General features: G+C 39.3%; 1 protein-coding gene across 50 annotated transcripts in view; it reads left to right on the top strand.

Moving 5' to 3' along the window:
- ABI3BP (ABI family member 3 binding protein) overlaps positions 1–18,290 on the top strand; it is a 223,318-nt gene that overhangs the window by 62,797 nt on the left and 142,231 nt on the right. For all 50 annotated transcript variants that reach the window (XM_072722113.1, XM_072722100.1, XM_072721947.1 and 47 more), the window contains exons 3-4: positions 12,271–12,339; positions 15,666–15,798. In XM_072722113.1, coding sequence (XP_072578214.1) covers positions 12,271–12,339; positions 15,666–15,798 — 202 coding nt within the window. The remainder of the gene's footprint in view (positions 1–12,270; positions 12,340–15,665; positions 15,799–18,290) is intronic.

Raw genomic sequence — 18,290 nt, 5'->3', positions numbered from 1 at the left:
AGGATCCAAACAAAGTCTACATGTTACATTTGGTTGTTATGTCTCTTAAGTAACTTTTATCCTATAACAATCCTCTCTCTCCTCCCTTTTTAAATGTCACTGATTGTCTCAAGTTCTTGGCTTATACATCCTGGTCTACATTTGCATTTAACTAGTTGCTTCCATTCTGTAATTTTTGACTGGTCCGTCTGTCTTGTATTTTTTCCCATGGAAAAAAAATAGATTTGGATTTATAATATTTCAATATAAAGCATGACAATTTTTTTTCAGATGTATCGCACAATTCACTGAGATTGAAATCTAACTTAAAAAAATTAATTCCTGGGACTCCTGGGTGGCTCCGTGGTTTAGCGCCTGCCTTCGGCCCTGGGCATGATCCTGAATTCCCGGGATTGAATCCCATATCAGGCTTCCTGCATGGAGTCTGCTTTTCCCTCTGCCTGTGTCTCTACCTCGCTGTGTCTCTCATGAATAAATAAAATCTTAAAAAAAAATTAAACCTAATAAAATAAAAAATAAAAAAATAAAAATAAAAAAATAAAAATAAAAAAATAAAAATAAAAAAATAAAAATAAAAAAATAAAAATAAAAAAATAAAAATAAAAAAATTCATTCCTAATTATACCTAAAAGAGTTTCCCCAACCCAAGGTTTATGACCCTTTGGCCATGAGCAAAACAAAAGCACACCCTATCCCAGATTTGTTGCAAGAGACTTGCTGTGAAGATATCTTAAATGGAAAGACAGCTGCTAGAAGGATAAATTGGGAAGTTATGTGGAACAGATATACAAGATCATATGTAGATTTAGAAATCTCCTTTACTTTTAGGAATACATCTCACAATTAAGGAATACAATCAAATCTCGGTCTCCTGATGGCCCACTTCCTTATACATTTTCCTTTCCCTGAGCACAGGATACCTGGTACTTAAGGATCATACTTGAAGTGCTATGTCATGAAGGCCAACATTTGGTTATATTCTGTTTTGGATTGTTCTGTTTTTGTTATTTTTGTTTTGTTCTGTTTTCATTTGTGCCCTACTGACTTGCTAAATAGTGAATTCCTTGTGATCAAAGCTGAGCCTCCCCTTCCCTCATGTACTCCACAATCAGGGTCAATAGATCTTTGGATATAGGGGCTGACTACCCAGAGTTTGATTGGTGGTTTGCTGGAGAGTCTCCCAGCCAACAAAATAAAACCTCTCTCTTTGTTCAAGGTGGTAATCTCTGGGAGGAAAAAAAAAGAAACTATTCAATTAGATTAATGCCTTGTGACCCTACCCTACTTCTTAGGCACAGTTAGAGCTTATACCTCTTTTCCTGCCACAATTAATACTGCTTCCTTTTGTTTCAAGTGTCCCAATTTAGTTAAAAATTATATGCTTAATATATACTTGAGAGAAAGCCTTGAATTCTTGGCATGGACCCCAAGTCTTTCACCATCTGACTCCAAGCTGGTAGCTTAGCCTCTCCCCCCTGCAACTCGGGACACTCATCAATGAGAAAAGAGGAACAAAATCAAGAGATTTGCTACAGGTTTGACTTTGATGAATTCCATTCAGAAGCCTGGGCATGTAGAGATTGCTCAACAAATGCAGGAGTAGAAGTTCTCACCACCCTGTCTACTGATGATGTTATGTTGAGCACCTGTAATGTGCTGGGCCAAGGGATTCATGGAAGTAAAATCCTCTCTCTCCCCTCTACATGGTAACATCGATTAAAGCATTTAGGGCAGCCTGGGTAGCTCAGTGGTTTAGCGCTGCCTTCAGCCCAGGGCGTGATCCTAGAGACCCGGGGTCGAGTCCTACATTGGGCTCCCTGCATGGAGCCTGCTTCTCCCTCTCCCTGTGTCTTTACCCCTCTCTCTATGTTTCTCATGAATAAGTAAAATCTTTTTTAAAAAAGAAAAAGGAAAAAAAAAACCTGTTGATTTGAAAGCTTTGGCTTTTTACCTGATAGTTAATGTGACCTAGCTTTTATTATTTGAAAGAAAACTACCCAAATGAAGTCCTGATTTTTTTTTTATACTACTTCATATAGAGATAATAATGAAGTGATGAACTCACCGGAAAATGTGTGTGCACGCGTTACAGCCTCCCCTTCAAAAGCAAGCCCTTGCCAAACCTTAGACCAGTTCTAAGACAACAGAGACAACACCTTACACTACAGTTCTCTGTGGGGTGCACATACAAAACACAGGCAAGAAAAAAACCACAGGCAATAAAGTCAACGATTTTAATGTCTACCAGGTCTCCTAAACTAGAAAAGGATGTGGACTGGATGTGGAGGCAAGTGGGTAAGAGAAATAGTTCGTTAAATATTTGTTTCCAGTGTCTGGGAGAGAATTGGTCAGAGCTGGAAAGTAAGGCAGGGTTATCTTGGGACAGTGGCTGAGATGCTCCAGACTGGTGGATGTCAAGACCACAGGAAACTAGAAGCAACCTGGTACATCACGGCTGTGGTGGGTATGCGGGGACTGGGGACGTAGGGTCAGGGCAAGGCGGATTTCGTGGCATGTGTGACCAGTGCATTCCGAAGGGCCCTGCGTTAGAAGTTTGCTGCCTTGCTGTCGCTGCTGCTTTCTCAATGAGGTCAGATGAGACCAGGTGTCTGTACTGAGGGCTTGTTCCTGGGCTCCTGGGTCCGACCTCCCAGCTCCTCCTCTGGTTTGATTGGATGCCTGGTCCCCTACCGCCCCTCCTGCAAGGGCTTCCTCTCCACACGCAGACTTGGTGACTACTACTGACTTTGCCATCAGGAGGGACTTGGTGACCTCTGGCAGGACGTGGCTCCAGCAGTTGTTGCAGGGGCTGGCGTGGCCACATGCATCCATCTGTGGGGTTGTGGGGCAGGTGCAGGCCCTCTCCTCCCCCCATTCACCTATACAGTCTGTCTCAGAGACTGCAATCCTGTAGAGTCGGTGGGTTGGGATGGCAGGCCCACGGGAAGGGGAGATTGACTTTTCAGCCCTGAGGGGGGTGAGGTCAGAGGTAATGGGTTTTGTTCCTGCTGCTGGTGGGAAAAGGTTCCACGCAGTCAGGCAGGGGAAAGGAGAGTCTGCAGGTGCAGACTTGCAGGTGCAATGTTAAATAGCTGCTACGTGCCCTGACAGGTTGAGGCAGAGACTGTGGGAGAAGGGAAGTGTTTTATGCTTTGTCCTTCGTGTCACTTCACTCTCTGCTTATAAAAATAGGGGTTTCATCTTTTGATGATGATGATGATGATGATGATTTGCATTGACTGGGCCTGCAGAGAACGTAGCTGACACTGGCTGACATGTGTTTTCCACACATTGACTCTCCACTTCTCACTGAAATTAAAATAAAACTCAGAAAAAGTTTTCAGCAATGTCTTCTTCCATGGAATGTATCTTTGAAATGTCCTTCTGGAAAAGATGCATTTTTCCTACAAGACTGTTTCAGGAAAGCTGTGAGGAGCACAGGGCTGTCGCGGAGCCTCTGGGAGTACCCTGGATTGTGCTGAGGAGGAGCCCTCTTCCCCCACCCCCTCATTCCGTGCACCCCTCCTTCCCTGGATCCTCTCTTATAACCTCAGCTGCAGGGTCCTTCCCACCATGCTCTGTCCACTGCAGCGTGGGGATGAGGGGTGCTTCTCCTCACTGCCATCAACTTCCAACAAGTCTGAACAACACGTCCCACAGCAAACACACATGCCTGAGAGTCCCCTTCAGAACAAGTCTTCCACTGAACATTCTAGAATCCCCCCAGTGGAGGCTGCTCCTCGTCCTGTTTGCAGTAGCAGTTGCTCTGGGGTACCATTCGGCCCTTTCCAGCATCGTCCCAGGCTGCTTGGCAGGCAGGGCCTGTGGCTGCTCTCAAGGGCTCAGAGCAGCCAAGCCTCTGGGCCTGGGGCAGAGCGGGACATCCGTCAGGGTGAGGATGGGTTCGGTGTTCAACTGAGTTTTGTAATGGTTAATGGAAATAATTCCTGAACCGTGTAGGATTTGCTTTCAGTTTTGCTTGAAATTTTTCAGGTAAAAGGATAATTCTTACATGCAAACCACACATTATAAACAAAAACTTCAAAGAAAGGTGTTCTACAGATAGGCTTGTCAAAGAATAATTTAGTGATTACAGTTTATTACCTTTTTTAAAAAAAGATGATTTGCTTTTGCTATATCCCAAACCTCTAATTATTTTTTCCTTTATTCTTGAAAAGATGGAATTTCTTCCATCTTTACTCTAACCCCAGGCAATGAAGGCGGGTGGGGGGGGGGCAGATTCATTCATTCTTTCAGAAAACTTTTGTTGTGCAATTACTGTTTTCAGGATTAAAGGTCCAGAAATGAACAAAACTTGAGCTGAGTCTGGGCTAGGTTTGACGTCATGCTTAGCCCACCAGGTCACCCTACAGGGGCTTAGAAACCTCTAAAGGCAGAGGACTTTTATTAGTTTGTGATTCATGATTCTCTAGACTTTTCATTTTTTTGTGCAGCTAAAGGCAAAGTGCTAATAATCTAAGTGATTTATGAAAAATTACTAAACTTTTATGTTCATAGTTAAACTAGTAAATTTTGTGTCCTCCTGACACAACTTACAACTACTCTGCCTTCTGTTTAGATTTCTGGCTGCCATGAAACTTTGCAAAACTACAAACTTGCACATGCCTAAGCAGACATTGCTCTTTGCCCAATTTTCTAGAAAAATGCCCCATCAGGGTTTTTCCAGAAGGGACACCACGAACTTCCAGAAAGGGTATCAGTGATGTTCCTGAGTTGGTTGAGTCTATCAATTGCTGCTGTTCTAGCATTTATTTTATTTTATTTTATTTTATTTTATTTTATTTTTTAAAGATTTATTTATTTATTTATGATAGACATAGAGAGAGAGGGACAGAGACACAGGAGGAGGGAGAAGCAGGCTCCATGCTGGGAGCCCGACATGGGACTCGATCCCAGGACTCCAGGATCATGCCCTGGGCCGAAGGCAGGCGCTAAACTGCTGAGCCACCCAGGGATCCCCTGTTCTAGCTTTTAAACGCCTAATTACTTTAGGGTCACTTCCTGATGGTATCTTGCGGTGAGTTTTTGGATTGCTACTCCCCCCCGGAGCGATGTATCAATAATATTTGAGTTTTTCCTTTTGTAGTAACTTGGCTTCAGAATGGATACGGACTACAGTTCAAATATTAATCCTTTATACCTCATTGCTGAAACTGATTTGGTGGAGGGGTATCAATGTGTTATTTTATTACTGGAACATGAGAATGGGTGGAGCAGGTGGGGAGTAAGGTTGGTTACCCCACTGAAATTTAGAAGTAATCCTGTGTGGTCTTTCAAGAAATGAGCAGAGAAGCAGCATTTACTGTCTTCTTATGTTCTAACTCCCCGCCAGCTTGCACACCTCTCTTTCTCAGTGAGGCTCCCCTCTTCCCTTCATGGGCCATTAGGCCAGGGACAGTGTCTGCAAGTCTAGGCAAAGACACGTGAGGTGGAACTGTGGAGCCCAGGGCCCCGGCTGGATCTCGGTTGGCTTATCCCCTCCATGGCCACACTCCGGAGATGCTTTTTTTTTTTTTTTTTCTTTCAGAACTGACTAGTGGGTAAGTGGAACTCTGTGCCTGGGCTTCAAACTCAAGGAGGCTTTTCAAGGGGATTATTTAAACAGACATGACTCAGTGTTCGTGTTGATGAAATAAGGCACAGGATCTGTCTGCCAAACACTAAAAGCTAAAGGGAATACTTAATTTGGAGTGTGCCCCTTCAGGACAGATCACAGCCAAGTGTGGCATGTGGATACTTGGGGATGCAAAGGAGGATTGATGATATTCATGTGTGGATACTTTCCTGGCCATGGTTTTGTTTTATTGGTGATTTTATTCTTAATTTGTTAGTAGTCTTATGATGTACCACATTGACATGCAGTAAAAGCAGTTCCCTTATTTTATCAAATTCTAAAACCCCTGTAACTATAAATCATATCACTCTTTCATATAAAAGTAAAAAACAATAAAGCTGTTGGTTAATAACACTGCTTTTGCCTCCCCAGGGGCTTTTATTTAATACTTAGTGAAACAACTTCCTTTGCCTTATTGCTACATAAATTTCATATTATCTATTTTTTTTGGTAAACAGATATGATTTTATTTTTTTAAATTGTTAGAATAGCTTTAGATTTACAGGGAAGTTGTTCATATAGTACAGACAATTCTAAACACTTCAACTTCTCCAATTCCTAACATATTAGGTTGATATTATACCCTTGTCACAACTAATGAACCAATATCGGTATGTTATTAACTAAAGTCTGTACTTCATTTGATTTCCTTAGTTTTTATTTGAGGTCCTTTTTTTCCTCCTGGATTCTATGCAGGAAACTGTGTTATATTTTGTCATGTGTCCCTTGGCTCTGGTGGACAGTGACAGGTTTCTCGACCTGCTCTGTTTTTGGTGAAAGGTTCTGGCTATTTTGTAGAATGTCATTCAATTTAGTTTTATCTGAGGTTTTTCTCATGGTTAAACTGCGATTGGGAGCTTGAGCAAGGAACATACTACTTTAAAAAAATTTTAAAGTAAAAACTGAAAAAAAATTCAGTAACTGCTAAATATTTTTCATCTTGAGAATCTGAACCTTCTGTTTCACCTTTTGACCCTGAGTTCTCAGTAGCCTTGTTTTCTCACGGCACACCGCTCACTGTGCCCGCAAGAACACTGGTGATGCAGCAGATGTGAAACCCTTCTCTACTGGGTTTTCTTCCAAATTACTGATGTTCTTCAGCCAGTTTTGAAACTGTCAGTTTCTTGACCTTACTGGGCAAGGTGTCAGGTCACAACTGCTCCTGAACGGTGTAAGAGACCATCAGTTGTAGGCTGCATTTGAGAAATGTCAAAAGCTGGAGGACCGTATGTCCTAGAGACATTGAACTATGGTATTCTGAATTTTTAATGCCATTCTTCATAAAATAGCCTTATTTTCAATATTGTTAAATAATCATTTGGAATTCAGGTAAGACTATGTTGCCTTTATGTCTCCAAATCGAATTGAAACTAGTAAATTCTCACGTGCTAGATTAGAAGGAAGTCAGATTTCTTCTCTGTAGGACTCCTTCCCCCACCTCCATCCCCTACCCACCCAGTCTTACAAACTCTGAAGGGCTGGTAGAGTTCATTTGGAAGCTCATCCAACTTCTGCACAAGAGCCTGGGGCTCTAGTCCATTTACAGCCCCGCCCCTCCCTGCCCCAAGACCCTAGTTCTGAGAGATACTCAACAGGAATGTATGTGTAGGGTGCTTTACAGAAAGTTGGGACAGATGTCTTAAGATCTATTTTGTTAATTAAGAATTAGTGTTGAATTTGGTCAAATGACTTTTAATCTGTTGAAATAGGCTTCTATTTTTTAATCCATTTCTGGAATAAACTACACTTGGCCATTATATGTTATTGTATTATGTGTCGTCACATTCTGCGTACCAATGTTTCCTAGGATGTTTTGCATTGATGTGAGTAGTGAGAAGAAAAAGCTCAGTGGCATTTGTTAAAGATGGTTGGCAAGATTTTATTTAAGGGAGGGAGGGAGGGGGTAGCCCGGGTGGCTCAGCGGTCTAGTGCCAGCTTCAGCCCAGGGCATGATCCTGGAGACCGGGATCAAGTCCCACATCAGGCTCCCTGCATGGAGCCTGCTTTTCCCTCTGCCTGTGTCTCTGCCTACCCCCCCACCCCATTTCTCTCATGAATAAATAAATCTTAAAAAAAAAAAAAGGGAGGAAGGGTTATTGCAATAGGTGTAGGGACGACGACAATGGGATCTTACAGTGTGAGAGACAGATTGAGCTTCACTTTGAACATAACAAGGAGAAGTGGGAATTTATAGCCAAGGAGCATGGTGGGAATGTGTGGATGGGAAATTACTAAGAAGAAACATGAGGGTAAGGGCCAGGGGAATCTGGTTAAACTAACCTGACAGGATTCTTGCTGAAGCCAGGCCAAGGGTGTTGAGGGGATGGTGGAGGATGAGGATCCTCATTTGAGGTCAAGCGTGATCAAATATGGAGGAGAGGGGGGTTCTAAGCTAAACCACTTTAGCAAAACATTTGATAGAATTGGATGACACGGACATGAACACAAAGGAAGCCCCCATATCAAGACCTTATTGGAAAGGAGCTCAGAAGAGTGGGATTTTAGTTTGGGCAGGACAGAGAATCTTGGAATGGTGTATAATTTTATTTTTATGAAATTTTTGCATTTTGGAGTCTGTGGTGATTGTCTTTAAAAAGGAGGCAGGTTTGAACACTTTCCTTTTTTTCTAAGTCCTTAGGGCCAAAGGACTTAAAGACAAATATCTGCTTTCAAGAAACCATCATTATTGTCCTTGTGATAGCTCTCACTAAATTAGCACCTTCTATGTGTTAGGCATTACTACTAAGACCCCTGTGCAGCCGGGTCCTAGGATTCCCCGCCCCCCCGCCTATTTTGCAGGTGAGGAAACAGGTGCACATATATTAAGCACTCACTCACCTTGTATAAGCAACTGGCAAGCAGGCTCTAGAGTCCATACCTTTATGTCTAGAGATTTGGAGTGACATGAACCCAAATTCTTAAAAAGATGGCAGGGCAAGTTATTTTTGTTCAAGCCCCTTAGATAATTTCCTGTAGGATCATCCTGGCTTATTAAATGTTTACTTTATGGAAGCTTGCATGGCAGAAATAAACCTCATTATGACTTCATTTTTAAGCAGTGTGGCTTGCAATGTGGATGTCCTCTAATAAGAATGTGAGAATTGGGATTTATAGAACATAGCAAATAGGGGAGGATTATTTGCATTTGCAAAAAATCTAGTACGTTATAAAGGATTTCAACAGTAGGTTTCCTTAAACAGTAAGCTGTCTGGATCCTTCACCTCAGGGCTTTTAAACTCTAAAGCAAACTCCATGTAATTAGTCTAGAACATGGTATAGGCTTATTGACTAGGAATGGAAAGTTGGTTAAAGTAACTACATTCTATGCAAATTTGCTTAAGTTGACAATTATATACATTTTCTGAATAAAAAAAGTAGTAGATTTTGGCTTATGTTGCCAGAATTGCTGATCAAGCTACAATTGTACATATTTCCAGGCTGCTGCAAATCCGCAAAGAATAGCATAGTACAGAAATGAAGTAGAAATTTTGTTTTTTAGTTGTTTTATTTTTCCATGTCTGTGTTCCAAATTGAGTGCAAAGACTGCTGAAATACATGAATGTTGGAAGTTTTTAATGAGTGGTGAGAGGCAGCGTATCTGCACCCAGTTTCTGAAATCTGTTCCAATTTGTAATTGGCTGTTACAGCCTAGGCTTTATGCAAAATGACTGGTCATAACAAAAATTACTTTTAAATTGCTCATATAACCATATGTCTTGGATCATGGCACTATCATTGGCTTCTGCATATGTTATTTTTCTAGTATTTCAGGCCTTTTTTTTTAAACCACTGTGGCATAATTGAATTAATGTGCATCAAGGAGGAAAATGAAAAGCTAGGCCTAAGACACGCTGCCACAGTGAGAATAACTTAAGAAAAATAGAGATGTAGCTTTGTTTTCTACAGGTGCATCCCAGAGATGTATTAAGATGGCATTTTGGGGATAAGATTAAGATAACATGTAATTTGCACAGCCAAGTTCAAAATAAATGCAAGGCCCTTGTTTCAAAAAGCAGGAGAAAATTGTCATTAAAGCTCCTAAAGTATAAAATTTTTCCTTTCTTCCCAGTTTCTCAACTTGTGGTGGCATTATTTTATTATTTAATGTCATTAAACAAATTTTAAATTAACATGAATTTTGCTGTTTAGATTGTGCAATGCTAGTTTTAAATGTAAATACGGGCCTTTAACTCTTCAGCAGAATCACAAATCACACAATTTGTACTTTGTAGTTGATGTGTGTATTTCATCCTTAGCAGAAGAGTGGAAATGCCCCAAACTAACCCATCTTTTTTTTCCTTCACTTTCTGATACGTGGATATTCTATAACTCTTCCTTTGGCTCACTTACAAGTGATGTAGAAATGAGAAGTACGGGCATTAGGGATCGTTCCAGTTTCCCCTTTTCTTCTAGGTCATCCTTTCCCGTATCAGTGGTTGCAAATATGGAGAACTAACACGAATAAGAAAGGACCAAGATTGCTTGGTCATTTGCTAGAATGCCATTGCCTTCTGCCTCGAAGCAAGTTTTGGTTTGGTTGAATAGCATGTCCTCATGAGTCCCCTCCATGCTCTCTTAGCCAGAGATGCAGTATGCTTGCCTTGTTTGACCTTTGAGTCTTGCTGAACTCCCATGTGTTGTGGGTCCCTTGGAATACTGTGCTGATAGGGCATTTCAATTGGTGTGTGAATGGAAGAAACTGCAGGCGAGCATATTGTTCCCGGCTCCTCTGCTCGCACACATGGCACACATGCTATATTGTCCCTTCAGACTGCCCTTACAAAACACAGATTCAGAGAGAAAACTATTATGGATTTCAAGATGGTGACAGCAGGGCATATTAAACCAAGCCTGACCCCCTTCTGGACATGGGGCCCTGTGCATGTTGCATGCCCATAGAGCTGACCCTGCCTCAGGGACCTCCTCTACAAATTGTAGTGATAATAGTATGTGTCGAGTAGGATTGCCATGAGGAGTAATTAAGTCACAAATGTAAAGTGCTTAATAAGTACACATAGAAAGTACTGAATATAGGTAGTTTCCTAATACTTCCATTGCTTTATATCCCAAATAAATATCAAGAAATGTATTATACTCCTACTAGGGACCGTGATTTAGGTGAAGCATTCCTTGTATAAGCTCCACTAAGCAAGACAGGGTTTCAAACACGAGACTCTGAAATACAGTGAATGCTCCTTTATCTGTGTTGTGGTCATGAGGCAATTGTTATCAATAAGCAGGTAAAGCTCTGAGGTCAGTTCAAGAGGTTACCTGGTTTACCTTATGCAGTATAATCACTGAAGCAGGTTATAGCAAAGAAGGCTGTGTGAGGTGTCCAGAAAAAGACAAAGAATCAGGTCATTAAGAGTGACTAAATTGCCAGGTTGTCTCTGAGATTGAGGTCAGTTCTGTAAAGCCTCGGGCAGAGAAGCCCTCTGCTTCAAACTCAGAGGGGAGACCTTTAAACCCAGAATGAAAACAAAACAAAGATCCGTTCTGTCTGAGACGACTGGGGAGACCTCTTGTTGACGGCAGCATCCAGATGGAATTCGGGTGTAGAGTGAATTTCAGGATCCAGAGTTACTGAAGAACTATTATAGATAATCATCTATCAGTCCAGTAGAAATGCCTATGAAAAGCTATTTATTACGCCCAATGTGCATTTGGCTTATTTATGTATATTTAAGTCAACCATCTTGGAAATATCAATTCAGAAAAAGGTTATTTGATAATTATTAGCTCCTGATTTAGTGCATACTGATTGTTTAAACATCATTTTATTTAGAACCTAATTTTTTTTAAAGATTTTAATTATTTTTATAGAGAGTATGCGCATGTGCACAAGTGGGAGGGAGAGGGAGAGAATCTCAGGCAGACTCCACACTGAGCACAGAGCTTGACCCAGGACTGCAGGGCTTGATCTCACGATTCCTGAGTTCTGAAACCAGGAGTTGGATGCTTAACCAACTGTACCACCCACACATCCCTAAAACCTAAATATTTTTAAAAGCAATTCTCTTTTAATTTATTTTCCATTGATATACTGTACGCGAAAAGTATCCCAACATAAAATTGTAACTTTGTTGAAACATTGCTCACAAAATGATTGGTTGAATATGATACCAGGCTGAGAAATTATGCAAATAGGATAAAATAAATAGAACATTACGAATACTCACATGGCCTTGGAAGTGAGCAGTTTCAGATCCTACAGCAGATGAGATCCTGTTGTGTCTCAAGTGTCATATTTTCCTTCCCTGATTCTGAAGTATCAAGCAGACCCCCTGTGAAGAGGATAACAAAACAGAATAATCTGATTTTTAAAAAATCTCTTTGCAGAGAGAATTGATGAAAATGTGGTACAGTATCTGTGTCTAGCAAGTTTCAAGACCTCTCCCCCAACTCCTGTCCATTTGGTCTTGAAAATCTGGCTTTAAATTTCATTTTAAAAGCTTAGTGGACTGGAACCTTCTCAGGAAGTCTATAACTTTCCCAGTTCCTGGATCCTCTTATCCACTGGTGCTGTGGTTGCAATGACTAAAGCTGGAGAACGTGGAGTTGGGACGTGCATGTGCTGTTGAGAATGTTGCTCCTTCTCAGAGAATTTTACTGATAAATAATGTTATTATTTCCAGATGCGGAGCCTAAATATCTGATTGTGGTGCGACCCGCTCCTCCTCCAAGTCAAAAGAAGTCCTGCTCAGGTATATTTTGTTCATTTTTCAGATTTTATTAACTTTCAACCATGCCTTTTTATTTCTATCCTTGGAGACCAAGTACCTTGGGGATAACTTAGGAACGTGGATTAGAATATGTACCATAGCTGGCCCCATGTCAACAAATAACCCCACTTGCAACTTTTATGATCTGGTTGTAGAGACTGCTTGAGAGGGTCATTGTGAAGTTTCAAGGAGTTCATGCATGTGTGGCCTTAGGACAGGGCCTGGCCCATAATAAGTGCTCGCTTAGAGTTAGCCCCTGGTAGCCTAGCTCTTCTTTATAGTGTGTGAACTCAGGCCTGCACTTAGGCTTTCCAGACCTTAAGGGCAAAATCTGATATCTAACTTTGGTTGAAGGAGACTATTTACATTTCAAAAGCATAACTCCTTTATATGCATGATAAATGGGTTGGAACTTGGGTTCCACTTTCCTCCTCATCTCTCCCTTTGGACTCTTGTATGTAGCCCAACAGTAGAGCAAGGACTGCTTTCCTAAAACAGCAGTGCAAGGCTGAAACTCCCAGGGAGAGGAAGACTTGAAACAGGAGAGTAAAGAACATGCGAATAAATGAGTAGAAACACTTTCTGCATGACTAAAGAAAGATTAAAATCTTACATTGTTCCAGTTTCACTACGAAAATTTCTTCTCAGATCAAATAACCAGCCCGTGGCTGTAAGAACCCATAGAAGCTAGGAATATGCTTTTACCGTCCAATGTCACATCTCCCTAACCATAATTAGTCGATAAAAATGTTTTGTTTTTCTTTTTCTAATACGAACTGTTCTTAATATTTCCTAATCACGTTTATCCTTTGTAGTACACTAGATGTCAACCAAAAAAGGATCTCTTTTGTTCTATCTTTCTAAAGGGATAAAATGGGTTGAGGGAGCATACAGATCTTTAAATACACTGAGGCCCTTTGCAGCTGTGTATTGACTTCTGGATGCATCAGCCAAGCCAATGACCAGAAATCTGTTGCCATGGTCCCCTCCCCCTCCTTCTGTTGGTTTTCACTTCTTTTAGAGAAGCAGTGAACAGTCAAGCATTTTGAAAAATAAAAATTCCTTTCCCTGGCCTCTTAAGTTATCCCAAAGCATGAGGGAAATTTCAGTGACTCCTTATAACTTACAATGATAGTCATCATTTTCAAGACTTTATTTCAAAATATTTGATAAAGTTAAGAGGCATTAGTAGGATCCATGTGATTCTGCTTCATATTTATCAAGCTATTTCTTAATACAAATGTATAAAAATGTGTAAAGGATGTTAAAAGAGTGATTACACTTTAGTTACACTTTATAACTTCATTTGGTACTTCTATGATACTGGTCTTGAAATTATTTTTCCCTTTGTGATGACCAGCTCAGGAAATTGTTTCATCATGCTCAGGATATAATACCCTACCTTTCCTTTCAGGCAACGGATATAATTTTTTTGTAATCTGCGTTTGAGAATGACTCAATGACTAATGCATTAACTTCAATTCATTTTATATTTGCACCCACCACATAATTTTTAATCATTTTTATATTAAGGTCCAAACTTAGTGAAATAATTATTTTATGGTCATGTAGGCCTTAGGTTCCCTTAGAGAAAGGAAAGTGTATCTTTTGTCTCCAAATGGCATAATCTTCACACATTGTGAGCCATGCCAATGATATAGTAGAAAGAAAGAAAGAAGGAAAGAAAGAAGGAAAGAAAGAAGGAAAGAAAGAAGGAAAGAAAGAAGGAAAGAAAGAAGGAAAGAAAGAAGGAAAGAAAGAAAAGAAAACTAAATTACAATTCAGAAGATGAAAGTTTGATTCTTGTTCTTGCCCTTGGTATGACCCTGGATACCCTTGAAACTTCTCTGGGCCTTGTTTTGCATTTGTAAAATGAGATAGGAGTATTACACCAGTAAAAACCAACTCAGGGGTAAAGAAAGAAATATTAGAATCCCTGGAGGGAATTTTCAAACTACATAAACCCCTTACCCTCACGAGATTCTAATCTACCCTCTTTGGGAGTTAGACTTGGGCTCTTGGAATCACAATCCTACAAGATGGTATTACAGGTGGGGTTGGAAAGTTTTATGAAGGAGCATAAAAGCATGTTTGCCACCAAAAAAATAGCTATCCTTGATAATTGTTTCAAATATCTTTTTAAAAATTCAGCTATGTTACCATGGAACAGTTAGCCACCACTATAAATCCTTGGCTGAGAAGGTTTTTCACCAGAATAACAACTTCCAAAACTTAAATCTAATAGAAGCAGCAAGGATGGCACAATTTTAAAGGGCATTTGGTTCAGATAACTTTCACTAACCTGTTAGTTCCTACTGCATTAGATCAAAATAACACAAGTTCTTCCTATAGAAAATAACAGGCATGGTCTCATGAAGTGAAAGAGGAAATCCAATGGAAATAAAAAGAATTTTTCTGTCCTGTGTAGTTTTATTAGATATCTTCTTGCATTTTTATGTCATCTACACATTTTTAAATGAACCAATGTTGGTTTCTGTGGAAAAGGTCTTCATTGCTCTTTATCACTGTCTGCCATTCCTGAAGTTTTGAATATCTTTGAAAATGCAAATACCTGCCCCTCCATATAGTAGAAAAGAATCTGGAGTGGTTTGTTTGTTTGTTTGTTTATTTATCACCATCACTTGGCATTACCCAAATCCATCAGAACAACTGTGCTTCTTATATCATCCCTACTGTTCCAGCATTATTAAGAATGTGAAAAAAAAAAAGTGTATACATTTTCCATGTAGACACTCATTGCAAAAAAAAAAAAAAACTTAATAGTATGACGAGGGATTTTATGCTTCTAAATTGGTTTTAAAAAAATAATACAACTCACAAGCCAGATGTTAAGCCTTCTTTTCTCATCTTTGATGTTCTTTCACACTAATTCAGTCCTAGGAGAAGGGAAACCAACATGCTTTTATTGTATTCATAAAAGAAATGAAGTGAGTAAAGGCATTTGCATTATTTATTTCACTGGTTATAGCCACAATTTTCATATTCATTCCTAACCCATAAGAAAACAAGACCTAGGTATGATTGCATATAGTTTATATGCATACATTACCCACATAATGTATGCATATGTATACACATATACACAAGCAAGTAAATCTCAAATGATATTTTGGTTTATGCTTAAATTCATGGGCAAAAAATTGGTTATATTTGTGTACTCTACGAGAAGAAAAGGAATTTTATGCTTTCACGCTCTTCGTCATCTTCTCGTCATTTTTACACACTTTCCCCCAATCATAAAAGTATACTAAGTGTTACCAGAATTAACCTGGATGTTACCTCCGTAGGTAAAGCACGCTCTCGCAAACCTCTCCAGCTGGTGGTTGGCACTCTGACACCAAGCTCTGTATTCCTGTCCTGGGGTTTCCTCATTAACCCACACCATGACTGGACATTGCCGAGTCACTGTCCCAATGACAGGTAATTCACCCTAACAGAAGATATTTTTCTACCTGAAAATTTACTCTTGCTTTAATAGTATCTGTACATGCTTTGGAAGAATGTCTAAATAGGGGCATCAGCACAAAGCAGTCACCCATTAGCCAGACAGCCTGTTCTGGGTGTGGGAGGAATGAAGATATGAAGTGAGGGTCCCTACCCTTGAGAGGTATTCTATCTACCTGAATAGAAAACACCTATAAGTGTTTTTTTTTTTTTCCTTCCCAAAGAATAAAGTACAAAAGAGAATGAGCCAAATGGCAACCTGGGAGTATCCGTGAAAAGAATAATAAAAGCTCAGAGGATGTATGCTTGCTTAGGCAGCACATATGCTAAAAAGCTCAGAGGATGAGGCCCAAGGCAGTTAGGAAAGATGGTTAAAAGTAGGAAATGTTGGCCTTTGGTTGAAAAGGGATGATCTTTGATTTAACAGTTGAAGTGCTAGAAGCAGTAGTTCTCAAAGTGTGGCCCCAAACCAAGTGGCATCGAAATCAGTGGGGTTCATTTCTTAAGGCCCCCTCCAGGTCTACTGAATCAGAAAACTCTGAAGTGGGGCTCATTAATCTGTATTTTAAAAGCTCTCTGGAAGATTCTGATGCCCACTTAAGTTTGTGAATCACTGGTTTAGAAAACCATGGGAATACACTCAGGGTGAAGATGTAGATAGAGTAAAAGCACAGGTTTGGAGATGAAGCTCTTATCTTCGTTGGCAGGACAAAATATGAAAATATATTTTTTAAATGATTGCCATTCATCCACCCAGCAAATATATCTGGCATGGTCTATATGCGGGGCACTGTGCTACATGCTGAAGCTGGGAAATGAAATGGTTGTTTATTGTAAATATTTACTGCATTATCTTTAAAATTCAAAACTTTGCATCTGACAAGCATTCCAAAGTCTCAAGCTTCACCCAAGCATTTAATTTTGTTTTTAATTTTTAAAAGACTCAAAGTGAATTTTAAATTATAAAAGTTTGATTTTTATAAAAAATTTTTATAAAAGTTTGATTAAATAAAAGTTTTATTTAGAAAATTTTTTATTTCTAAATAAAAAAAAATGTGTTGTTGAAGTATAATTTAAATCCAGTACCAAGCACAGCTTGATCAGTTATGAGAAATGCACATAATCATGTATCCTATGCCCCATTGGGAAATAGAACATTGTCATCCCTCCAGACATTACCTTCCTCAAGAAGCAACCACTGATTTGATTTCCATATTTCCATCACTGTAGAATAATTACACATAAATGGAATCCTACAACATGTTTTTTGTGCCCATTTGTTTGCATTCAGCATGTTTTTGAGTTTCATTCATGACCTTGCAGGTATTAACAGTTCATTCCTTTTTTTTTTTTTTTTTTTTCATTTCTGACTGGTATTCCATTATGAGAATATTCCAGCATTTATTATCTACTCGCTTGCTAGTGGGTACCTAATTGTGTCTTGTTTTGGGTTATTTTGGTGTAAGACTTTGTGACCATATCTTTTAATTTCCCTTAGATAAATACCTAGGAGTGGAATTGGGTCACAGGAAAAAGTGTATATTTAACTTTTTTTTTTTTTTTGGCTTGACTTTTCAATTCACATTCCAAGCAATATGAGAGTTCTGATTGTTGCACATCCTCACCAGCATTTCATGCAGTGAGCATTTTGCATTTTTGCTATTCTAGCATAGCAACATCTTGTTAGAGTTTTAATACACACTTCTCTTGTACTAACAATACTGAGCACTTTTTCATATGCTTTTTGGCTTGATCTCTCTTGTGTGGTGTTTTATTCTTATTTATCTAAATTGAGTTAAAAAGAAGGACTTTTAAAAATGTTTATAAATTCTCAAGAATACCTGTCATATGACTTTGATTAGGAAATCTAGACTAAGAAAAATATTAGATTTTCCTTCACATGTTCATAGTTCTGAAGGAAGAAATTATTGGAAAAAGCCATGTGGATGATATTGCCAAAACCAATTTTTTTTGAAAAATAAGCTTGAGATGTTTCAAAGAATCTGAAGTGTTCCTTTATCACCCACCACTAAGTCCATAACTTATTTTGTTTGGAAAATGGACTCTTGAAAGAACATGCTTTCTTGTGATAATTCCAGTTTTTACTGGATTGGTCCAGGGCACCAGTGCTGAGAAAATTAACATTTATGGATTGCTTCCTTATTCCTTTTCATTTTCTTTCTTTAGTCTCTAATTTAAAAAGACAGAAGGGGGAAAGAAAGTTAGAAAGGAAATTTGGTGCTCTTATAGCAAAATGGAGCTGATTTTAATAGTTCCTTAACTTACTTGATAAATTCATGAAGTTCAGTGACCTGCAAATTCATAGAGCAAGCTTTATATAAGATTTCTTCCCTGTCCTCAAATTTTTCCTTCAGTTTCACTTGGACTTATCCCTCCATGAAAGCATTTATCTGATGCTGACTCTAATTGTAGATACTGTCATAGTTTGATAACACCAGGAAATAATA

This window comes from Vulpes vulpes, chromosome 1 (genome assembly GCF_048418805.1).
Source record: "Vulpes vulpes isolate BD-2025 chromosome 1, VulVul3, whole genome shotgun sequence".
NCBI lineage: Eukaryota > Metazoa > Chordata > Mammalia > Carnivora > Canidae > Vulpes > Vulpes vulpes.
This window is presented reverse-complemented; position numbering and strand designations above follow the sequence as displayed.